Here is a 25,731-nt window from a genome sequence, read left to right as displayed (position 1 = left end):
GCTATCCAGAAATAGTTGACAGCAATGAATTCTTGTAGATGTCACATTCTGGATTTTAGAAATATTCCTATTTTAACAAGTGTAGAAATATTTATGTAATGCAGGATTTAAAACTCTTTTTCAGATATAAACAAAGTCAAAAGAAAAAAGACAGAAATATAATTTCTGAAAACAAATAGAATAAATAAAAAATTAAACAAGTTAGATAAGACCTGGATCATATCAAAGGATGTAGAACTTAATAGATGCAATTTCCCTTTGATAATGTGAGACAGAAATATATTTTATTATGATTTCATAGTGATTATTTACTTCTAACAATTCAAAGAATGTTGGATTCCACTGTTGTGTTAACAATAAGATAAATAACAACCAATTATGTAAAAGGAATCCTTTCGACAAAATTTCCTCGCTATTTAAGAATTATGAAATCAAAAGACCCAGCTCAAGCAAGATACATTCCTGTTGAGTTTCTTAAAATATTCTTCCAGATAATTCTAGCCAAGTGGCTTTTATTTCATGAACTAAAGTAGAAATCTGAAGTACAGTGAACTGAATTTCCAGAAGGGAAGCACTTCGCTAGGTTAAAGCACTTCAACCTCAATCTCAGTCTATGTCAAAATAAAATTTGGCCTAGAAGTCACTATAACTTGTATAATTCCTCAGTCAGATGTCTGTGCAAGAGTTCAAAATAAACTCAATCTTCCTGCTATTCAGTCTGGCTAAGACTGCCTTGCCATGAAAGCTTAAATGTATTTCAGAACAATTTTCACCAGGCTGTAGCTATTTCACTAGATCATATGGCTAAAGCAGTTTAGACATGCTCTTCTTTTCTCAGAAGAGGAGTCCTCAGCACAGAGTACATTTCACTTTGGGAATTTAAGACAGTTTTCCTGACACTTCCCCTTTGTACAATATTGTAATGGTCTTTCTCTAACAGGTTCTCCCCAGCTAGTTCTTTATACCTTTTCTCTCAGTACTGTAGTTATGTCTTGCAGACAGTCACTCATCAACCGGAATTGAGCACTGCCTGGTGCCTTGGATGCTTCAGCCTTTCGTAGTCCTGAGGGTCTTCCACTGGCACCTCCACAGCCTTTGTTCCACTGGCAGCTCTGTAACCTCACTGCCATGAGGAGGAACAACCAACAGCAACTTTGAACAGGCCTTGGTGAAACCCACATGGTTACAATGGGCAAGGTAATACAGGGAGATAGTTTTCACCATCAGAGATAATGTATGTCATCAGCAATACGTAGGTACCTTTTCAAGTTCAATGATATCTACAATTACTATGAAAAATACAAAGTCGTCTTGCAGATAAAAGAAGGAATTCTTTCTTACAGATGATATTCCAAGAAGAGCATTACTAATACAAAATTACACACACCACAGATTTATACAAAAGTGTTAATAACTGGAGTCATTTGAAGAACAGACTTAATTCATTCTGCATACTTTTTTTCCCTTATGGGGCACCTTCTACCACTGTAATCATGGAGCAGCATGAAGACTTACGTCTAAAAACCAGCCTGTCATATCCTTAATTCTGTAGCCTTTACATCTTTCTGTTGAGGTAGGGAGAACATCACTAGCTGCCTGAAGAATGGCCTCATAAATATAAGGCCTCCTTATTTCTCATCTCCCATTAACATTAAAATAAACCAGACAAGTTTTGAACTAACCTGTACTTCAACTGTATTAACTCGCTATTCTGCATAAACAGCTACTGTAGCTACCATAGACACAGTCTGTAGTTATATGAATCACTAAGCAAATTATTTAATGCCTCTGCCCAGAAAAGAAAAAGTTTCCTCGTGACAAAGGTTTTAGTCACGCTTAATGTGTAAAGAGATGAGGTTTGACTCACTAGAACCAACTGTGTGTCCTGACAAAAATCAGCAGAAAACTTATCAAGTATAAAAGTAAACATACCTTTTATATATTTCAGCGTTCTGGTGAGTTAACAACATATTGAATCACAGAATCATTTAGGTTGAAAAAGACTGCTTAGATCTGGGCCAACCACACCAAATCCACTGTTAAACCATGTCCCTGCGTGCCACATCCACGTCTTTTAAGTACCTACAGGAATGGTGACTCAAACACTTCCCTGGGCAGCCAGTACCAATGCTTCCCTACTCTGGCTACAAGAAATAGGCAAGTTATCATCCATATTAGCCATTCTTCCATTTCCGCGCTTGCCTGGATTTCCCTGGGTAAGCCGTTGTCCAGCAGCTTCCCAGCCTCCTGACTGCAGCCCATCTGGCATGGCCTCACCACTGACGGCTTGGAACCATGGCCAACATGGAACAATACTTAACCTTTTCACTTGGTGCCAAGGACAGCTTAGACCCCTTTTCAGATCCTCTTTACCAGATTAAATCAAGTCAAGCTCCCAGACGGAGCAGAGAGTGGGGGGGGGCTGGACTCACACCTCACAACTCCTCTGTAACACTTTCAGGAGACATTCACCTCTCCAGAAATCCCTCTTTATTAAGCTGGACCTGCCACAGGACACATAACGTTCCTCAGGACCTGCTCACTTTCCACTGGTGCCTTCACCCAGCACCCAGGGTGCTGTCCTGGCCCCAAAGGGCCCCGGCCCCACAGCGCGCACCGGAACGGGCCCCACAGCCGCTGGGGACACAGGAGCGGGACCGTTTGACAGGGACCCGGCAGGATTCGGCCCAAACACCGCTTCCCTCCTTTGGCTCCTCTCCGGGACCCTCCAGAGCCACCCCCGCACCCCGTCACACACACGGGCCGCACCGCGCAGGCGCCGCCGCTGCCGCGCGGGGCCGGGCAGGGCCGCGCAGGCGCAGCGCGCACAAAGAGCCGCGTCCCGCCCCCCCCCCTCCGTCTGCCGGCGCCAAGATGGCGGAGTACGACCTGACTACCCGCATCGCGCACTTCTTGGACCGGCACCTGGTCTTCCCGCTGCTGGAGTTCCTCTCCGTCAAGGAGGTACGTGGCTGTCCCAGGGGCTGGAGAGCCGGCTGCGGGAGCGGGAAAGCGGCAGGCTCTGCAGAAGCTGACGGTGCCTCCTGTGGGCCTGGCGCGCCTTCCTCCGGCGCCGCGCGGGCCGGGCCTGGCCCGTTGGGGACTCAGAGCCTCCGCAGGGAGGGGCTCGGGGCTCCTGCGTCTCGTGGGTCGAGGGCGAAGCGTGTGGGACTGCCCCGGGCGGGACGGGAGCAGGGCCGAGAGGGGCCTGGGGGGGCCGGTCCCTGATCCCGCTGCGCAGCGCCTCGGCCGCTCGTGTGCGGGCAGCGCTGAGCTCCTTCTGCGCTTCCTCCTTCCTCGGGTTTGGCGCACTGTCTTTCCCTCCCCAGTGTTCGATAAAGAGAAGAGCGAAAGCTCTCCCTCGCAGCCGCAGGTGTACTCCCACAGCGAGGGACACCCCCGCGGCCGCGGAGCTCAGGGCGGTCTGTGGGCCTGCGCCAGTGTCGCTGATTAACTCCAATTTGAAACCCTTGTCATCACAAATTTGTGTTGAGAACAAATGTCAAGTCCGTTCTAGAATTATCTCTTGTTGGTTTTCTTATATATATTTCGAAGTTTTATTGCTATAGAGAACCAAATAATGCTGAAGATAGTGTAGACTGATAAGAGTTTAGCCTAAAGTATACGAAGTCCTCGTCTGAGCTACTTTAAAGTGGAAGCAAAATGCGTAAAATGGCATAAGTTTTGAATTTAAAATAGATGGTTTTTTAGCCTTCAGAAATTAACTGATAGACCATGTATATATCGAGACTTGACCTAACTAGTTGTTGTGTCTAGCACGTGGATTTTCCTTAGTGTCTGTCATCTTGGGGGCATTTGTACTATTTTAACATTTGTAAGTCGGCTCAAGTTAGTTAAACAGACTTACTTTTTAGTGTTAATCTTGAATAACACAGCGTTCAGAGCCCAGTTAAACTGGCAGGTTCTATATTTGAGATGTCCATAAATGTGGTGTGGTGAGTTGTAATACAGCTCTTGTGCGAACGTATTTTTGAGGAATACTCCAGATTTGGCCCTCACGTACATCTCGAAGACCTAAGAGCAGTTTGCAACTCACTGCTAAATTATGGGGTAGGATCTCTAAAAAAGAGTTTGACAAGTACAAAAGCACACCATCCAGTTATACAGCTACTCTAAATTTATTCTTATGCTTTAGACCTAGCATCATATTTTAGATTAATCTGTGCTGCAATTAAATTATAAATTTAATCCTGAGCATCTCTTCTGAGATCCACTTTAAATAATTTAACTAGTCTGCACTGTTCAGCATTTTATTTTGTGGAAAGTATTCAGTACTTTGTAAGAAAAATCTGACAAAGGTTTTATTATTTTTTTAAAATAGATATATTATTTTTGCAATAGGAATTACTATTCCTGTTAAGAGAACAGTAATGTTACTTAACTTCTAACTAGTCTTTGAAGTTCCTGCTTTCATAAATAGCAGGAAGTTTTTGGTATCCTGCCAAGATAGAAAATGTAGAAAGACTTTATAGTAAGCACATTTAATGACAGAGCTGTGAGATTTCGTGTTTAAAACAATTCAATTGTACAAGAGTGTATAAACTGTGCCGTAGAAATAACTATATAATGTGAATTGAAACTCTTTAATACTATTCAGATAAATCTGTTAATAATTTCTATTTTAGATATACAATGAAAAAGAACTACTCCAAGGAAAATTGGATCTCCTTAGTGATACCAACATGGTGGATTTTGCCATGGATGTGTACAAAAATCTTTATTCTGATGAAATTCCACACGGTAAGCTGCTCATTTAGATGTAAAACTTGTTTTACCACCTTTCTATCTAAAATAATAGATAACTAGTGGTAATTTACTTGTTGCATTCAAAAACTAGAATGCAGTTTAACTTTGGCCTTAACAAAAGGAGGTGCAATACTGAGACAGATAGAATTCCCTAATCCTGAGAAGTTTGGATTTGTTCGTCTGTCAGGAACGTAATCTTTGAGTGATGTCTGAAGTATTTCAATGCTGATTTGATAATTTCAAGCACTTGAAAGGTATAGCCTAATGTTGCACTGCACTAACTTTTCATCTGTCAAATTAAACACTATTGCACAATGATTTGGTGTCATTAGACTTATTCTTTGAAGCATCCAGTATGTTAAGACTAGAGTTGCTTTGTAAGTAACTCCATTAATCTGTCTGTGTGTGGCTGATTTTTAGACTTTGGAGAGAGAAAGATGGTTCTGAAGATGCTTTTCTGAAGATGTTTCCTCAGTTCTGTCGACATACAGATAGCTGTTTGTCTAGAAGAAAATAAATTGTATATACGATTATAATTAATATGAAACTTAATCTCTTACTATCTTATCCATGATTTTGGGAATTTTCCTGTTTACGTCTTAAATTTCTATCTTCTTGAGGAGCATCTTGGAGAAGGAGAAAATTATGTTATCTTGCTTTCTGTAATTTCTATCCTTTGTGGGTGTTTTGGTTTTTTTTCCTGTTGTTCCTTTTTTCAGGTTTGGGTTTTTTTTTTTGTTTGGCTTTTTTTTCCCTGACCTAGTCTTTGAATATCCACCATCTTTTTTTTTCAATTTGGGGAATTCCTCGCCTTTTTCTAAACTAGTGGGACTACAGTCTGTCTTGCCTTCAGCTTAGAAGGAAGAGACTTGGGTGCTTTTGCATTCTGCCTCTGAGTCTTGCCTTTAGACTGCAGGGATGGCAGTTCATCTCTTTGGAAAGATACGAAGAGAATTGATAGCATTGGGACATTGGAGTCAATGATTTGACCAAACCTTTGCTGGCATTAGGTGTTGTACTGAGCATATATGCAGTGATGCATGGACTTGTTTTGAGAACCAGAGTTTGTCACTTCTGTAATCTAAGAAACAGATGTAAGGATTTCCTCACTGTCAGGTTACTTATCAGCTCTACTGATTAAAAAGGGCATATCAGGGCTGTAAAAATCTCAAAGCTGAATATCACAGAATGTGCTGTGTGGGAAGGGGCCCACAGGGATCATTGAGTCCAGCTCCTGGCTCTCCTCTTTCTTTCTCTGCTTCAGCTTTTCTAAACTGTTGAAGAACATTACTGTTATCAGTAGTAAATAAGTAGTAAATTAGCAGTAAAATACTAAAGTAGTAAACAGCACAAGAAATAGTAAGCCTATATCTTTGATATTCTGATTACAGCCGTTATTTAGGCAGGTTGCCTAAGGTTATGAGGTCACAGCTGCAGGAAAAATGAATGAATTTTGTCCCTAGGAGACATCTGCCTTCATTATAAATGAGCAATTTCCACACTTGTAATGTTTTTCTTATGCTCTTTTCAAACATCTCTAAGACTTTACATCATCAGTTTGGCAGGATTTTTTTATATGATGACTTACCATTGTTTGATATGTGGCTTTTAGTCAGTTAACATAAGCAGAGCTAGTTCTCGCACGTGGAGTCAGTTATTCGGGGTGCTTGCTTGCACAGCTTCCTATGCAAAGGCCTTAACTTACTCTGGGATCTCTCTGGTGTGTGCCATCCTCATGTATCAGCGCTTATCAGAATGTGTGTACAGACAGGTGGTTCTTATTTGTGGAATCACTGACTTCGTTAGAAGTTTATGCTGATTTTATTTTTTTTTAAGACTTCACTGTTTAAAGTACTCAAAGCTAAGTTCACTTAACACAGTTATACTTAGAAATGTCCCTGCACAATTTATAGTTGCTTTTGTCTTGTCTTCCATGAGATCAACTTACAATTACACACCCAGGAGATGTCGCAGGAAAACATTTTCGTATTCTTAGTAAGTCAACTGAATGGTTTTTCTTTCATCTGTTTTCCCTTCCTCTTTTATAATCTCAAGAGTCAACGGAAGTTGGAGATAATTTCTCCTTATTGGAACACTTCCTATCAGGCAAGTCAGATTTAGGTTGGGTCACCATTATGGTGTTGGCCACTTTGGATGTCCTGTTCAAATACCTGGTTAGTCAAATCACAAAAGAAATGTCTGATAGGTTCACCATGGCATTGAATGTTCTGGTGTGTGGCATACTTTCACATTTCCTGCATTTTTCTCCTGGGATTTAGTCTTGGCTTGTCTGATCCCATATGTTTCTTGGGTCACATAGCCAGTGTCAGGGTGATTTTTTCTTATTTTTTTTTAACACGTAGACTTTTCTGAATTTTATTTAAGGCTTCATTTTACTGCATTGGTAGCACTTGGTCAGGAAGTTTGGATCTGTGTAAAATAATCACCCTATTTCCTACCAATTTTTCATAAAAGGCTTAATGTTTCCATTAAGCATGCAGAGTGCTCAAAATCATAATTTTGCAGATTGAGCTGCTTGAAGTTTTTCCTGACAATTTTCAGTTTAGTATTCTGTGAATGTGCTTTCAGAACCTGATCATCAGTCAGAAGAAAATCAATCTTAATGATATCGTGAGACTGTTTACTTTTTCCCAAGTTTACTTGGAATAAGTGAACTTAATTAAAAGGTTGTTTCTCCCTTAGTGGAAGCGTGAAGATTCCTTGTCTAATACAGACTGTTCCACCTGTACCTGCTCTTTAGTGGCCTGATTAGAACTCCACACAGCAGGAGGAAAAGAACCAAATATTAGAAGCCTTTTATTAAGTCAAAGAATTGTTAGATACCTCTGGGTTTGTGACTTGACTGAGAGGACAACCGAGGTAGGAATAGGGAAGACGTGTTCAAAAGTCAGCACCAAACATTGGTTTCTGTAGCAACTTAAGACATTATATAAAAATATTTTTGTTTGTGTGTTTAGCTTTGCGTGAGAAGAGAACAACTGTTGTTGCACAGCTGAAGCAGCTTCAGGCTGAAACGGAACCTATTGTGAAGATGTTTGAGGATCCAGAGACCACGAGGCAAATGCAGTCCACCAGGTAACTTCTAACATGGTTTCTCAGGGTGGCTTGTTAGTACCTCTGAGGTGTTGATGATAGGAGTGCTTTCTGTGCAGCAACTACAAAGAAGGACACTTATTTCCAGACAGTGTTTAAGTAGTGCTTGTGGTCAGATAACTGAAATTGCTTGGCATAATTTGTTCTCTTCAGTGCTTTTACCTGCTGTGTAAAAGACATCTATTGATCTTAATGTTCATGAGTCAACTTGGGACAAGGGACAGTCATCATTCAGTGCAGTCCAATCACAGCCAAGATTTGTTTTGGGGAGGTTGAGGGGCTTTTTTGTTTGGGTTTTGAAGGGATTTAGGCTTTTTTGAGGGAAAATACTAACTAAAACAATTCAGATTCTCTTTTCTGCCTTCCACAAAACATTATGGAATGCCATTTTAGTCTGGGAGGCCTGATGGATAAGCATCTGTTCAGCCTCAGAGCACATATTTCTTTCAGGAGTTCTGTCCTTTTGCCCCTTACCCTTCCCACCCCCAAACTGTTCCGACTTTTTGGTGTTAGGTGGTGCTCATAATAGTCTTTTTAAGGCACATCCATTTCTTCTTAATTTGCTTATGGGAGTAATTAAAGTAGAATGAATTGTCTGTACATTATATCTAAGGTCTATGAGAGTTCTGTTGTGGTTAAGCTTGAATTGGGTTCTGTAGGAAAGTTCAGCTGTAATCACTGAGGAGTTCCTGCACCTTCAATAGAGGGGTGGGCAGGTATTTGTTTGACATAAATTACTGCTTGTTGCCTGTACGTGGGAAACATTGTTATTACTGTTGTAAATGTGTCTGACAAACGCTGGAATATTAATTGGATTCTTTCTTCAGCCTTACCTGCCCTAAGATTTCAAACAGAGCATACTGCACCAGATAGAGCAACTATGGCTCAACTTGAATTTGAATAAACTCAGGTTTACTGGTTTCTTACAAAAATATTGAATGCACAAACTCTTCTTTCTAGTCTGCAGAAATCTTTGAGTATACCTATGTTTGGGAATAAATCCCCTGAAGAATATGGGTCCCTGGAGGGGGAGGAACTTGATTAGAATTTACTCTTTATTTCAAACACAGATTATCATCCTTTTTTCTTTCCCCTCTTTTTTTCTCCCCGGTGTTTTCTCCACTCTTTGCATTGTTTTCAGAATTTGTTATAGAATAATTTAGAACTTAGTGCAGAAATGGTGAAGTGCAGTATATCGTGTCTCAATGTGCACATGAAACAACATGTCAGTAGGAATCATGAAATGTGCTTTGCAGCACATCAGAAAAAGTTTATTTTCTATTCTGATATCACCAGAATGTACTTAATCTTCTGCTTTAAAAAACGTTAACTAAGTAAGCTGCCTTTGTATCTAATTTCAGAGTAGCTATTCATGTAAGATAATTACATTTGCTTTATGGCTTGGGGTTATGCAAAGCCAGGAGCCACTCATTTTGGAAGTGTAGCTTTGAAAGTGAAAGGCCCAATCACCATTAGTTAACTGCCTTGAACTTATTAACGGGACTGTCTTAAAGGAAGGAATTCCTGGTATTATCACAACTATTCACATCTAATTGAGTATATAGAGGTGTTGTGCAATTCTTGCTTTGCCTTTAGCCAGTTCTTATAGTAATACTTGGCCTAGGATTCAAATTACTAAAGTACTATCATTTCTTGGGAAATGTGCTCTGTAACTTGACTTTTGATTCACGGAAGTTGGTCAGTAGTACTTATTTCAAATTAAATTGCATGTTTGAAAGCAAGAGATAAAGTCAATAAATGCATGAAATATAACTTGCCTAATGCTATAGAATATTAGCCCTGCTACTCATATGCAGCAAGTTTTGTTTTACAACTGGTATGTGATTTCTGTTTGTAAAATGTCTGGAAACTTCGTAGGTCAGAAATTCTGGGTTGGTTATTGGGCAGTAGTTCCAGTCCAGATGATTGGGGTTAGAGTTGGGCAGATAGATGTCCAACTGTCTAGACCTTGAACAGTGTGCTGTAGATTGTAGAAAGCAACTTTTGATTCCTTGCCTTTAGTGAATTTCTGCTGGTGATTTGGAATCTCTATCAAATTCAGAGCTGCATATTATCAGGGCTTTAGATCACGGCTTTTGATCCATGACAGCACTGCTTGGAATATGAAAGTTTGGGAAATGATGTGTAAAGGAGACTTAACAGGTAAAAGTTCTTTCATGAATAAGCCAAAACATGTCACTTCTCTAAGTTGGAGGACATTGACTTCAAGATTTTAGAGGAACAATCAGTATTACTCATTCTTGAAGTATCTTCCACTGGAACAAATCCATGAAATTATTTAATTGCTTTCACGAGTATTATTGGGGATTGTCATTCTTGGCTCACTTGGCAACGTACCAGTTCCTTATAGAATCTTATACCATAAGTTCTAATTAAACAAACATCTTTGCAGTCAGTTGATTTCAGAGTAAATGGGAAAATACAGTAAAAAATGTGTGCAAGGGAGTATCTTTGTACCAGGAAATTTATAGCTTTCCTCCTGGAGGCTCAGACTTTTCTTTTGATCTAGATAATACTGCTTGTACTTTTAGTATTAATGTTGAATAAAAAAAAGTCTTCAGAGATGTGATCATGGGTGAATTAGATGTTTAGAATTTAGTAATACGATTATTTTTTTATAGTTTCGTGTTCTGCAGGTATTTGCTGTGGTAGAGATATTCTTGCTAACCACTGTGCCTCAGTGCTAGCAGTGGGATAAGTTTCCTTTCTACTTGTATTTACTTTAGTCTTAGCTGTTTTTGTTCCTGTCTCCTGTTAAAATCAAGGCTGTCTAGAGTAACTACTGTGGAATTAGAACATGAAAGTGGGAAGAGCTGAGTGGCATTCTTTATTTAAAAATATTTAAAATTGGAATAATTTTAAGATTTTGAAGCTTCTTTGTGACACTTTAGGAATTGATGGCTCTATGTTTCTGCAGCTGCTTTTGACCAACAAGTGGAGGAATATCACATAAAATTTGTGCTCAATTTTGTGTATTTTACCTTTAAAATTGTGTTGCATTGTGTAGTGTGTTGCATGGTAACTATCAGTTTGCTTTGAAAAAACAGCACTTTCTATCTTTTTATTATAGAGATGGTCGGATGCTGTTTGACTATTTAGCTGAGAAACACGGGGTAAGTGTTTTATCCGTTGAGTTCTGTTCGAAGTATCTCCACCCAAGCTCTCTCAAAGCTGACAGCTTTGAGAAATTATGGACTAGCATTTTACCCTGTCTCCTGTCAGTGTAGTTTATAGGCAGAATTCCTAATGCTAACATATTTATGCCTTTGAACTTATAATTTTTATGCAAATAAAGCTGAAATTTAATGTTAGCTGCACCTGTGTAACTACGATGTGCTTTACTTTGCAATACAGAATTTCACCTTTTTTTTAATATTGGCATAATCTTTCTTTCCATGGCATGGATTGAGAGCATAATAGTTTTCTATTGTCTTTTTCTGTGTACAATGTCTTTGGAAAAACTACAGATTTTGAAGCTTACTCTACTATTAAAATTGGCTTGTGACAGTATGTTTCTTTTTTCCTAGTGAATAAAACTTTTATTGTATTCCTTTTCAGTTTAGGCAGGAGTACCTAGATACACTCTACAGGTATGCCAAATTTCAGTATGAGTGTGGTAATTACTCAGGAGCTGCAGAATATCTCTACTTCTTTAGGGTTCTGGTAAGTTTTGGTTGTTTGTTGGTTTGGGGTTTAGTTTTGGAGTTTGTTTGTTGGGTGGGTTTTTTTTCAATGAAACACTTAAACCAGTAAATTGTCTGTATTAATTCTTAGAATATAGTACTTTTGAGCTTTTTGAGGCGATTACTGTACAGCAAAGTTGACAATAATTGTTAATAATTATCAGTATTGTCCAGCAGTTCTCTTATTTTTAAAGCTGAATTCAGAATTGTTTTTTTAATGTGTAGGTTTTGTGGTAACACTTAATTATGGAATACGGCAAAATGAATACTTTTTTTTGTGAATACTTGTTTTTGTGCACAGATGTAATTAACAGTAGTGAAAAGCTTGCAGGTGGATTGAATGTAATTGGTGGTAGTGGTGAACTGCCAGCTTCTTATCTGAACTCTCATCTGTCTTCTCTTGAGTTTTGTGATGGATTTAAGAGTATAAGTCATCTCCCTAGGAAATGTAAACAGCTTAAATGAAAAATGTAGAACCAGATCCATCATCTCTAAAGCAATTCTTTTCATGTTGTTGTAATCCATATCATTTGTTACTGGTGGGAGTGAATTTTGAGAATGAAGATTTAATGTCTTGTAAGAATCTCAACACAGTAAATTTATTGTTGGAGGCCAGTGAATGTGCTGTTTTACTAACAAATGGAAATTTAACATAACTGCTTGAAAATCCAGATACTGTAGCTAGAACAGCTGCAGTATCTAAAAGCAGTTATTGTGAATAGCTTAACTGTAGTTATGTGATTTGGAATCAGCACGGTGCATATGAACCTGCTACACTAAAAGTATCTGCTAAGTTGGCACCTTAGTTGTCTGCAAGATACTGACTTAGAATTTGTGTGTCTCATAGACATGTGGAGTGATTGCTGAAAACATGTGGTGGTTCATATGTTGATGCTGTCTAATCTCTATTCCCATCTACAAGTAATCTTAACTCTGAGATACTGCTAGAGTAAACCACAGTAATTCCTGTAATCTACTATAATTAAAGAAGAAAAATTGGGAAATGTATCTTTAATCAGAAGAATAGGGTTTAAAATAGGAATGAGTTGAATTCTTAGTCTAAATTTTGATACTAAAGCTGACTTTGAGTGTTATAGGTTCATTTTATGTGCTGAGAGAGGAGATGAAAGTTACATGCACAGATTTGTGGGCAGCTGTCCTTAATTCTTTGTGCCTTAATTCTGGGCTCAGCATTATGTTCTTTTATGTCAAGTAACTAATTTCAAAAAGTGAAGTATTGGTTTTGTACTGGTAATAGCTTGGTATAGGACTTTGTTACTAATTCTGATGGGAGAAGATTTGTTTAAAGTCCTGTGTGATGTAACATAATCTATGAAAGAACTATTGTAACCAGTCTGAGAACAGAATTTGACACTGTGAATGACCCAGTGTAATTCATTCCTGTATAAAACTAACACATCTTGACCTCAGGGCTACCCTTCCAGGAAATAGTTGCTGCTGCAAAGTTGCAGTTTTACTGGACATTTCTGTAACAAGGACACCTTTGGGCACAGCATTACCAGAAAGAACTTGCAATGCTAGCTTTTTTTAGGTGGTTACCTACTATCATGAGTTCTTGAGGAACCTGCTTTGTAATAACCTTGTTTTAGTAGTTTAGAAGCATTTTTATATGGTGGGAAAAAATAATTTTGGATCCAGTGTGTCATCTGGTGCTCAGCCATTTCATTTTTTTCTTTTTTTTTCTTGTTTTTTTTTAACTTAAACTGCAGCAGCATGGAGCTTTATCTTACTTTGACAGAATTTCCTGGTTTCTACTTCAGAAGTTTTACTGCTGTTTTCTATGCCTAAACTGCTTTTTTTGAAAAAAGCACTTAATTTTGGAAAGTTAAGACCATGCAAATTTGATACTTTGTACATTAAAAATACGACCAGAAAATATCTTTCTTAATTTTGAACATAAATAATAATTTTTAAAAAATTATAATAGTGTGACTTTGTTGCTGTTGTTGAAAATAGGTTCCAGCAACAGACAGAAATGCTTTGAGTTCTCTTTGGGGAAAACTGGCATCTGAAATACTGATGCAGAATTGGGATGCAGCCATGGAAGATCTCACAAGACTAAAGGAGACCATAGATAATAATGTAAGTAAAATCTTGGTCATGTTAACAAGGTGAGATGTTAGACATGCTAGTATTCAAGTTTTATTATAAATCACTTGTAATCTTTTTTAGGAGTATTTACCACCTTTTCACTTGATACCTTCATATTAGCAGTGGGAGAATTGAAGGGTGCTTGTGGAAAAATATTGAAGCCTTCTTTTTCAAATTGCTTTCTTCTTAACACCTTAAAAAGAAGCTATATTTTCAAATGTATTTCCAATAAACCAAAAAAATCTTAAGGATGAGTTTGAGGGCAAGATACTTCTACAATTAATTTTCTGTAAAGAATAAAATGGATGTAAATAGTCTGTGTTATTATCTCATGAAGGCAGTGTTTTCAGAAACAGTTCTCAGCTATTCAGGTTTCTTACCGGCTTCTGAGTTCAGATGAGCACCAAGAACATAAGGGGAGAGTAGGACTGCAGTACTAATTCAGAGCAGCTGAGGGGATTAGGGACCTCTCAGTCTTCCTCTTTGCTCATGGGCCTTCACTGACCAAAGATGGGAGTTTTACTCTCCTGAACCAAAGGCTTGAAAAGATGTTTGGTATTTTGGTTTTTGGTGTCCCCCAATCATTTTTTGTCTATGTGGCAGATAACTAATATTAATAAATTTTCTTCTGTTAATTTGATCACCTTTATGATTCCATGTGGTTATAATAGAATATTTGACTTACGCATTAAACTCCAAGATTTTTTTTAGGATAGAATCGTAGTAGTTAGTTGTCATGCTCTTTGGAGTGATGATTAGTTGCTGTGTCAGTTCATTCTTAACATGTTGCTTTGCAGTCTGTCTGAAGTGCTGCTGAAATCTGAAGCTAATACAGCTACTTGGTCCAGCTTGGAGCTGAACCCTTATTTGTGCATTATCAGCTGGTTTAAATGAAGATATGTTCTTATTTCTTGGCTGAAAGTGATTATGGCATTTCATCATTGTCTGAGGGTGTAGGGCAATAAAAAGCTTTTATGAGGCTTTAAAAAGTAAAACAGAAAAGCTGGAGAAGCCATATAGTTTCTCAGATCACATCTGGAGAGGGAGTATAAGAAACAAAATTCGAGCTTAACAAGGGAAGTAATACCTTAGGTTAGTATGGTGGTCTTGGAGAACTAAAATCTCTGCTTTTGCTGTAACAATGCAAACTTTGGCAAATAATTTGGAATATAATATTGGAAAATTTATCTCAAACTCAGCCTGAGAGTGATGATAGTTAAAAGGAGTTAGTGGAAAATCAGAAAATTTTGAGCAATTAGAGGTTCCCGTGGGTTAATGTTCAAGCAAACTTTGTGTTATATTTGACTTAAACTAATGTTACATTTTCCTTCAGTCTGTCAGCTCTCCACTGCAGTCTCTTCAGCAGAGAACGTGGCTCATCCACTGGTCTTTGTTCGTGTTTTTTAATCATCCTAAAGGGAGAGACAATATCATTGACCTTTTTCTCTATCAGCCACAGTAAGTTGTGTTGTACTATATGGGGGAGTCTTTAAATCAAAATTAAGGCACATGATTTAAATATACAAGCTTGTTGAGCTTAGGGCTGCAGAGGAAAATATTGTCCTATTTTGATTTTATAAAAGCTATTTAGGAAGTATTCTTGAGGAAAAGCTGAGACTAAAAATGAAAATTGAAACACTTTATTTGCGAGAGGACCAACTTATTATATGTAGATCTAGGAGTCTAGAACAGCTTAACACTGAGAAATTAGAATCATAGAGTATCCTGAGTTGGAAGGGACCCCCAAGGATCATCATCGACTCCAGCTCCTGGCCCTACACAGGACAGCCCCAAGAATCACACCGTAGGCCTGAGAGCATTGTCCAAATGCTTCTTGAATTCTGTCAGGCTTGGTGCTGTAACCACTTCCCTTGGGAGCCTGTTCAGTGCCCAGCTAACCTCTGGATTAAGAATCTTTCCCTAATATCCAACCTTAAACCTTCCCTGACGCTGCTTCATGCTGTTGCCTTGGGTCCCGTTGCTGGTCACAAGAGAGTAGATGCCAGTGCCTTCTGCTCTGCTTCCCCTTATGAGGAAGCTGTGGACTGCAGTAAGGTCTTCCCTCAGTCTCCTATTCTCCAGGCTGAACAGACCAAGTGCCCTCAGCCACTCCTCATATGGCTTCCCCTCTAGAACTTTTGCCATCTTTCTTGCCCTCCTTTGGGCACTAAGAGCTTAGTATCTTTAATATTGTGGTGCCCCAAGCTGTATACAGTACTTGAGGTGAGGCTGCCCCCGTGCAGAGCAGAGAAGGACAATCCCCTTTCTCAACTGGCTGGCGATGCTTTATTTGATGTCCCCCAGGACACTGTTGGCCTTCCTGGCTGCCAGGGCAGTGCTGACTCATATTCAACTTGCCATCAACCAGGACCCCCAGGTCCCTTTCTGCTCTTCAGCCTTTCATTCCCCAGCCTGTACATACATCCAGGGTTACCCTGTTCCAGTGATTGCCCAGCCTTCTGATTTGTGTGTCAGGATCTCTCTGCAGGACCCCTCTGCCTTTGAGGGAGTCAACAGCTCTTCCCAATTTAGAGTCATCAGCAAACTTAAGTATACCTTTGAGTCCTGCATCTTGTCTGTATTTTTTCTTTCTAGGTATCTCAATGCAATTCAGACAATGTGCCCACATATCCTCAGATATTTGACTACTGCAGTCATAACAAATAAGGATGTTCGTAAACGTAGACAAGTGCTGAAAGATCTAGTCAAGGTTATTCAGCAGGTAAGGTTTGAAATACCTGATAATTTCTGCCATTTTAATGGGACTTCATAATAACTTTCTTCTAATAATATATGCCTGGGTTAGGACTTGTGGCATTTTGATGCTTGTTTTTTGTCAGTGAACTAATTTTTCACTGAAGTAACATGTTCATTGATCAGTGGTAGCAGAGTATAATTTTTCCCTCCTTTCATGTAAATGAGCAATGAGTACAATAGAGTATGCACTCTATTTTCTATTCAGTGAGATACATGAAATGGCTTTGGATCTGATTCTTTTTGAGCTATCTCTGCAAGGAATTGCTGTATGAATAAGGGTTCTTTATGCATTTTAAAACCACTGAATTGTGTGTGTTGATTTGCATTCACGTGCATTTTCTTGAGAACGGTTCTGTTGTCACAGTTACATGAGGACGTAGACATGGACAAGAGCAATAAAAGAATGGTGCTTGATAGCAATCAGTGGGGTTGTGGCCAAGATTTTTAGCTGAAATCAACATGCAACTTGTATAAAATTCATCATGCCTGTATTCAACTTGATAATGTTGTGAATAATAAACTATATATATGCATATACATACATGACAGTGCAGTTATTACAGTTATATCCATTTCAATCATTGAGGTAACTACCTATGCAAAGCCCAGTCAAAGCCCAAGGATCAAATTTTAAGCCCACATTAATCTGTTCTTAAGCATTAGTGTTCACAAAGGAAGTAGCATGAGAAGCTATAAATTAGTATTAAGACTCATCTTTTATCTAAAATCTGATTGTAGCATCGAGCTTCTAATGTAATATGAACTTCTAATACTTAAGTAACATTTTACAACTTCTTTTGCTTTTGTTTATCTTGTACAATTGGCACGAATAAAAAAGGTCATTAGGGTGTTCCTCTTGAAAATACCAACTTGGGCTTTGATTTTGAAATTTCTTACCAAATATTTATTTCTTAGTACTGTTCTACTCTGTATGGAAATCATGATGTGGTAGAGGTTTTATACATTGAAAGTGGATCAGACAGGATAATTATTTGTGTGGTAGGCTGTTTGCTCTAGTAGCAATAAGAGATTGTTTATACTTGGAATATCTTTGCAAGTATTGAACTTGATAGGTAAGCAATTTGCTGTTCTTCTGTTAAATTTAATAGATGATTAATCCAAGACTATTTTGTATAGTGGATGTTAATTACTAATTAATTGTTAACTAATTGTTACTAATTAATGGTTAACAAGCATAATTTTGATGCGCAAAACATTTATCCTTAAAACTGAATTTTAAAACTAAATAATGAGGCCATAAATACAGGTTTTTGGGGTAGGAAAAATAACTTTCATCCATAAAGAAAAACATCTTTCTTAATAATTCCCTTAATCTGCTGACCTTACTGTGTGCTAAAGCAGATATTGACTTAAGCTGTCTTAAAATATGTATTAGAGACACTTAAGGGGATGTTTAATTACATCTGAATTTACACAGTTGTATATAGATCTAGTGTTGTCTCTGCCTGGTAATTTAGAACATTGAATAACTTCTGTAATGCCAAAATAAATTGGAAGTATTTTGTGTATAGAAAGTAGCATTTTTATTAGTTATGTTTTCCCTGTAAATCACTAATCATTCAGTTTAAAGATGAAGGATTTGGTATTGGAGTTGTCTTTGAAATCAGAATTTATGAAGACTATTCTACCATGTTTTAGAAATTTGGAGGTTTGATACAGAGCTGGTTCTAGTCTCTTGACACTTTGCTAACCCAAAGATTGCAGCATTAAATGCTGAAGGTGGAACTATACCTCTGGTTGTTTAACTAGACTACTGGGAGGAAGCACAATTTTGCAGCTTTTATAAGAGGAATTGAGAAGTTCAGGTTTTTTTTTTTTTAAGGTGATGTATGGACTTGTTTCTGCTATTAATTTTTTTTTAAAGAATATAAGGAATACTTGAGTAACCACATGGCCTTGATTTCTAATATTGTTCCAATTTTTTATCTTGACAGGAGTCCTACACATACAGGGACCCTATCACAGAGTTTGTGGAATGCTTGTATGTTAATTTTGATTTTGATGGAGCACAGAAGAAGCTGAGAGAGTGTGAAACAGTAAGACTTAAAACATTAATAAGACTCCTTTTCCTTTAAGCGAAGACCTCTAAAATTCACAATGGCCAGCTAATTTGTTTGAAGTGGTGTTTGATTCCATTGCCACTGTTTTCTGATGAACTTTAATTCATGGTTGTTTGGCAGTGGGTTTTTTGACAACTCATTTTGTAACATTGAAACAAGACTTACTAGTAAGGATATGGCTTTAACATTATATTTAAGAAGTTCTAGAACAAGGAGCAAATAGGTCATCATGCATTTGGCTGAGCTTCAGGCTTTCCACATCTTGGAGTATGGCAATAATTTTTTTAGATGTACTGTAGCTGATCTTAGTTATTGACAGTGTCTACCAGCAAATTACTAGTTCCATGTTTATTCTCAGTGTTCTCTTTCTGCTTACACTTGCAGGTGCTTGTGAATGATTTCTTCTTAGTGGCCTGCCTTGAGGACTTCATTGAGAATGCCCGTCTTTTTATATTTGAGACTTTCTGTCGCATCCATCAGTGTATCAGCATTGGGTAAGATAGTGCTGGAATTTGTCAGTGCAGAAAAATTAATCATGCATGACAGTTTGACAGCGTAAACTTTAATAGTAAAATATTCAGTTGTCATATAAAATCCTGACTGAAATCTCATTTGGACAGTTTCCTTCATAGTTCTATAGCTCGGATGTGATATACTTAAATTACTACAATCGTATTTCAAAGTTGAATTATTGTGTTTAACTTCAAAACAACCTCTCTCCACCACTCCCAACCCCCCAAACAAGCAGTGCTTTCAAGATAAAAATTTGCCATGGATCTTTACAGGATTTAATGTTGTTAAATTGGATCTTTACAGGATTTAATGGAAACTTTCGTACCCAGTGTCAAAGTCCTGGTGTCTTCATTTGAGCTCAGTTCCACACATTGATGTAGAGTGTTAATATTAAATTAATGCAAATTGCAAATACAGTAATTGCTTAAATTTATTTATATTTGGTAGATACAGATACCCATGTCTGTCTTATTGGTATGTTTTTGGAAAATTATAAGAATCGTGTTGCTTTTTCCATTTATTAAATGGAAAACAATGGATCTTATTCTCTAGGGCACAAAGTGAGTGATCCATCTGTAAGAGTTATGTTCTAATCACCAAATATGTCTGTTGTTCACTTAGATTAATTTTATAAATGCAGACTTTTCAAATAGATCAGCTCTGATGCCTTTCTTACAAAAAAAAACCCTAAGCAGGAAGATGTTACGAATGCTTGAGATCTTTCCACTTGGCCTTTGTTGCATTCCCCATGTTTCCACATCCCTTAAATTAAAAAGGAAAAAGTGAAAAACTCTGAATGCTATAAAAATCTCAGTGGTAGAGAACAGTGCAGAGAAACAGAAATTAAGGCTGTTACATTGATCAGACTCAATGGAGTCTTGTTATCAGCCTGCATCCAGAGCAAATGTGTGCATTTAGCCCTTTGAGGAAGTGAGTTAACACTGCCTGATTTCAAAAGAAAAGGACCTGAGAGAAAATCATCTTAGTTTTGCAAGCTTATTGAAAGGATTGCTTTTTTATGGATGGGTATAGTTGGAGAAAGGACTGATTCTTACTACTTTTAATCTCTAGTCATTGGGTGACATGTTTGTTGTAATTGCCTTTGGAAAATACTTTTTAATCCTTTGTATCAGCTTAAAGTAGTTAATCTCTTTGATGTAAAAGGGAAACAGTGAATTTCGAGCACTTTAGTCAGCTGAGTGTATAGGGTTCTAAGCATAGTCTTAATAGTAAATGAAACTAGATGCTGGGAATAGAACTCTTCCATACTTAATTTTCATTTTTATAGGAAGGCTAATGCTTCATCTAAAATCACTTAAGCAGAGTACTGCACATTTAGGCATAAAGGGGGTTTGGATAAGCCTTTGGAAGAAAAAAATGTAAATATAGTTCTCTTGAGGATGGGTTTTTGGGAAATAGAAAGCCCAGTAGTGTCTTGCTATTTTCTATAAATTATTTTTAGTGCTGTGAATGCTGCACATTTTCAAGTACAAGTTTGCAATGAAACTAGGTCTTCAAACTTTTTTAACTGGAGACTAGGTGTCTTTGTAAGAAGTCTGCTTCTCTTACGTGTCTCAAGTCAATGAGCAAAGAGTCTGGAGTATGTGTGTTAAGTATTTTTCAAGTCTCTGTCAAAAGATACTGATAAACTGTGGGCAGCATACCAGTGAGTCATTATAGCAGAAATAGCAAGCTTTATTTAACAAATCAAAATTTATAGTACATAACTGTCACTTATTTAGTGTATATCAGTTATTTTACAGTTCGTATTTTTTGTACTATGTGTTGTATTTCAAGTTTAAGTATGATAGGAGATAGTGTAGTTGGCTGTCCTTGTTAGTGTGTGTGATTCCTAAATATAGGTAGCAGTGTCCTTATTTTATAAGCATTATAGTGTGTTCTGAGGCAAGTGGTAGATTTTGTGTTGAGACATTTATCTCAGGCTGACATGGGTATTCCTGCCACATATCACTGAGGTAATTGCACATGAAATCAATCTTCAGTAATAAGGTGGTCCTCAGTAGGTCATTGTGCTTTCAATGATGGATATGAGCCTTAAACTTCTTTGCAAGCTGTAACAATCATTAGATTTGGGCTGATTAAGTGAGATGCATAAGTATTACTTAGTGCATTTCAGACTTGCTTTTGAAGAAATTAGCCAACTGAAATGCTTTTAATTGGATGTTTGACTGAGGCATCATTCTTGCATTTCTTTGTCCACAAGTGATTTCCACTGCTATTGCTGGAGCTGAAAACTAGGCAGTTATACCACAGTGCTTGATAAGTACTGTTTAACTATTTAGAATGAATTTGAAAACAATTAGTGGGAAGCCTATTCCTTATATTAAGTGGAAAATAAATGTCTGTTTAATTTTTTTAACTACTTAACATCTGCTAGGCAGCTGACATTTTTCCAAAGAACAAAGCTTTATCAGTTGTAAGTTAAAATTTATGCATCCCAAATCATCATGCAATTGGTTTATTGTTTGAAATATGTTTAATAGGGAGTAATAGATGAAGTTAATTTTGAACATGTTTTGGTTAGTTTGATATGCCTGTGTTTAATCGAAGAGCTTCATTCTTCTTTTGTACTGTACACACAAGAAAACTATATACAAGATGGTCTTCTTTGTATATGATGATGTGTGGAGTTCAGTAACATTGCCTTTTAAGTAAGGGAAAGTAACAGTTACCCTAGCATGACCCAAATAAGTGAATTTCCTTATAAAACAGAGGGACAGAAATTATTAAAAAACTATTTTGCAACTGTTTTGGAGAAACTACCCTTTGAAATTAACTATAACTTGAAATGGTAGACTAGTCTTTGCATATTAATAAAATTATTCCATTTTTATTGAATTATAGTGGTGATCTTTATAAACAGTGCTAACCTATTATCTGCTAGGTGATACAAAATACTTTGTAGTTTCTGGCTTGGAATGACTCTCTAGAAGTCTGTGCCCTCTTCCCCTCGAGTTACACAGGGACTTTATGTTAAGAAAAAAGGAAAATATAGGTGCAGTAGGTTGGAAGGGACCTCTGGAAGTCATCCGGTTAAATCCTGTGAACTCAATTACAACTTTGAGCAGTACCCACTGCAGTATTCCTTTATGCTGCTTGAGGCCTTGACTAGTTGATTCTTGACTATGTCCAAGAATAGAGGTTCTACACTAATCTCAAAGCTGTGTTGCTTACCTCCCCATTGTAGTGACAGTCGCCTTTCTGTGGCATCTAGAGGAAGTGTTATTTTATTTGAATCTTATTGATGTTTCTAAAAGAGAAGTATGAGAATTACACACACCACATTCCTTCAGTTTGAAATTTCTTTAGTTTCAAGTCAAGTACTTAACATCACTGATTTGGCATAGTAAAGCAATTTGTACCTTTATTCTCTTGAAATACCTCATGTTCTGCCTAGATGACTGATAATTCCAGAAAAATTTACATCCCTGATATTTTTTGTTCTCGCCTGCCTTTACAATTGTCAGTTCAAACTCAGATTAACAATTTACTGGAACGGTATCAACTGAGGTTGGATTTTATTTCTCCTTGTTTCCCCTAAGCTCAGACACTTTGTTTCCCATTTGTTGTGTTATTTTGCTGAAGTGACTCAATGCAAGTCCAGTACTTTCTTTTTTTCTATTCACCTCTCTTCATGTTTATCTGTGACAAAAAATTTAATTTGCTTTTATAGTTGGAAGAAAGGTGAGAGATCAGGGCAGTATTGGAGAGAATACTGCATAAAGAAGAGTATGTAGATATTCAAGCCAGGTAGATGAGGTAACAAGTGATAGATTATAAAGTATTTACTTGACACAGATAATCGTCAAGAAGAAAATCACTTGAGTTGGAGGAAAATATGTTCAGGCAAGATGGCATAACATGGTGAGAAACTGACCTCTTGTGCAACTCAGCGTAGCCAGCTGGCTCTGTGGTCATGCCCGTAGCCCTTTACCTCATGTTTGTTACCTTAGTCTGAAAGCTGATGGAAGAATGAGCGTTACAAATGCCTGCTATGAGCCAACTGCCAGCAGGAAACTAAAGGAGTTAGCTGGAAAACCACAGGAAATGCTATTAGAAGGAATTATTCCTGGACAAGAGTGCTTGTTTCATTAAGAATTTTTTTTTTCTCGGTTCTCCCCCACCTTCCTTCCTTGAAATTGCAAAAAGTCTGAGCACAGTGTATCTGTCACATCTTCTGTACCAAGCTCTGTCATGGCTCTTCTTCCTGAACTTTGGAGAGAAAGTTTCTTGCTAAACATTTTCCTGGACTAATTAGTCTAAACTTTCTTGACTGCTGACTGCATTTAAATAAGAATAAAAGCAATTCAGTTGTTTGTTTTATAATGATGGTGGTGGTTTTATGTTAGTGGTGAAATTACTGAAATGGAAATAAAGAATGTTCATGTAGGCAAGGTTTAATAGAAATATGTGCAAATTGTGCAGGTTGAGATTTAAATGCAGTATGGTGTAGTTCAGACTAAGTATATACTTCAGGATATGAATTTCTTCCTTGCAGTGTAAAGCACTAAGGGTGAGAAATGTGCAGGAGAGCATGTTTGTAAGTTTTAAAGTCATTTCAGTCAATAAAAGCTTCCTAGGTATGCAGTATTTATTGAATACAAATCTTGGACTGTGCCAAATTTTGTGGTGGTTTAACTTGTATTCTCTAGTCCCTAGTCATGTTTACCAACATCAGAGAGGTTCTGTTTCGCCATTTGATAAGTTTTTTATCTTTTAGTATGTTGGCAGATAAACTAAATATGACTCCCGAAGAAGCAGAAAGATGGATTGTCAATCTAATTCGAAATGCACGATTGGATGCCAAATTGGATTCAAAACTGGTAAGACTGTACATGGAATCACAGAATCATAGAATAGTTTGGGTGGGAAGGAACCTTAAAGATCATCTGGTTCCACCCCGCTGCCATGGGTAGGGACACCTCTCCCTATACCACATTGCTCAGAGCCCCAACCAGCCAGGTCTTGAATACTTCCAGGGCATCCACAGCTTTTCTGGGCAACCTGTTTGAGTGCCTCACCACCCTCACAGTAATCTAAACTAAACCTCCTGTCTTTCAGTTTAAAGTCAGATGGATACAAATGAATTTTTCATTAAATTTCTTCATGGGCAAAGAAAAACAAACAGTAGAAAACAGAAGTTTCTGTTCCTGTATAAAGTGTGGTAGATTTCATTTATTGTGTTTTGATCATGTCTGTAAGATGAGCTGTGAAAGTTTTGAAAGCAGAGCATTACATTAAAGGTTTTTGCATTCCTTGTGATTGTTAAATTTATTCTGTCTTTGCTGGGTTTTAGGGCCATGTGGTCATGGGCAACAATGCAGTCTCACCTTACCAACAAGTGATTGAAAAAACCAAAAGTCTGTCTTTTCGTAGTCAAATGTTGGCTATGAACATTGAGAAGAAACTGAATCAGAGTGGGAGATCTGAGGTTGGTATAAGGTGTTTTTCTGAATTCCTGCTATCTTCCTTTTGTGAGAGATAAATTTAAGTATAATTCTTGATCTATGCCTTAATTCATCAGATGTGCCTACTTCTAGTTGTACTAGGAATTAAATTGGAAAAGGCTTACTTTCTTATAGCGAGAATTAGACAGCGGTTCTTGCTTTCTTCTCACCTTTCGCCTTGTCACTAGATACTTCTTTTGTTGCATAACTGTTTCTGTCATTTGCTGCTCTGCTTCCTTACCTGAGAAGGGCAGATATTGAAGTGTGACACCTAGGAAAGTAGTTACTTTTTCCAAGTGAGTTGTACTTCCTGTAGGTGAATATGTAGTACTGAAGGAAGAATGAATGGTGCTTAAGACTGGAACATGAAGGAGGAGTTGTGCAAAACCTGAACTGTTAAACCTATTCAATGAAATTCTAGAGAATATAATGAATCATCAAAAGGTTTTAGTAGAACCAGTGAAAATGAGAAAGTTGGCAAGATCATCTGGTTTTGCCTCCTTCCACATTACAGTATGGGAAGCTCTGTGAGGGAGAACACCACTGGTAAGGTGGTCCACTAGGGACCCAGCCATACATCTTTAAAACTAACAGAAAAACAGACAAAACAAACCACACAGTAAAAGAGCTTAAACATAAAAGTCTTATTGGGCTTCCTCACTGCTTGGCTGAAACACTGATGGAAGTTGAGCAAGCAGTGGTGCATTAGTTTATTCTGTTAATGGGAAGTCATGTGAAACTTCTGTGCTACTATTTTCTTTTAAAAATATAGCTAAAAATTAAACTTAAATTTATATTGGAATCTTCTAGAACTTTTCATTTTTGAAACTACTAGCTTGGAGAACTCAAGCTGTACAACTCAATTACAGTATGCATTTCTGCTATATCAACACTTGCTTTAAACTTATAGGGTATCCTTCACTAATGACCAACATTCCCACTTCATAGCCATATATAGCGTTAGAAATCTTTTAAATTAGTGTCTTATGCATTTCAGTAACTATTAGATAATATAGTAACTTCTTCTAATCCTTATTTATTCATTTTTTAGGCACCTAACTGGGCTACTCAAGACTCTGGCTTCTATTGAAATACTTCCGCAGTGAGGAGAAATCAGTTTATTTGACTGAAAAGCACATAAATATGTAACTTTTTTGAGAAAAGGTAACTATGTGTTAGATCTAACATAATCTGAATAAAATTGGCTACTTTTAA

The 25,731-nt window shown here is 37.5% G+C and overlaps 1 protein-coding gene across 1 annotated transcript; it reads left to right on the top strand.

Annotated features, from left to right (window-relative positions):
- Positions 1-2,854: 2,854 nt before the first annotated feature.
- EIF3E (eukaryotic translation initiation factor 3 subunit E) lies at positions 2,855-25,731 on the top strand. Its single transcript, XM_027717496.2, has 13 exons — positions 2,855-2,964; positions 4,647-4,761; positions 7,746-7,863; positions 10,973-11,015; positions 11,461-11,565; positions 13,563-13,688; positions 15,031-15,155; positions 16,293-16,419; positions 18,410-18,511; positions 18,920-19,029; positions 23,790-23,892; positions 24,366-24,500; positions 25,568-25,731. Exons 1-13 carry the CDS (start codon positions 2,875-2,877, stop codon positions 25,604-25,606), a joined length of 1,338 nt encoding a protein of 445 aa, XP_027573297.1. The 5' UTR covers positions 2,855-2,874; the 3' UTR covers positions 25,607-25,731.

This window comes from Pipra filicauda, unplaced genomic scaffold (genome assembly GCF_003945595.2).
Source record: "Pipra filicauda isolate LSUMZ 115617 unplaced genomic scaffold, ASM394559v2 scaffold57_size4234018_pilon, whole genome shotgun sequence".
Lineage (NCBI taxonomy): Eukaryota > Metazoa > Chordata > Aves > Passeriformes > Pipridae > Pipra > Pipra filicauda.
This window is presented reverse-complemented; position numbering and strand designations above follow the sequence as displayed.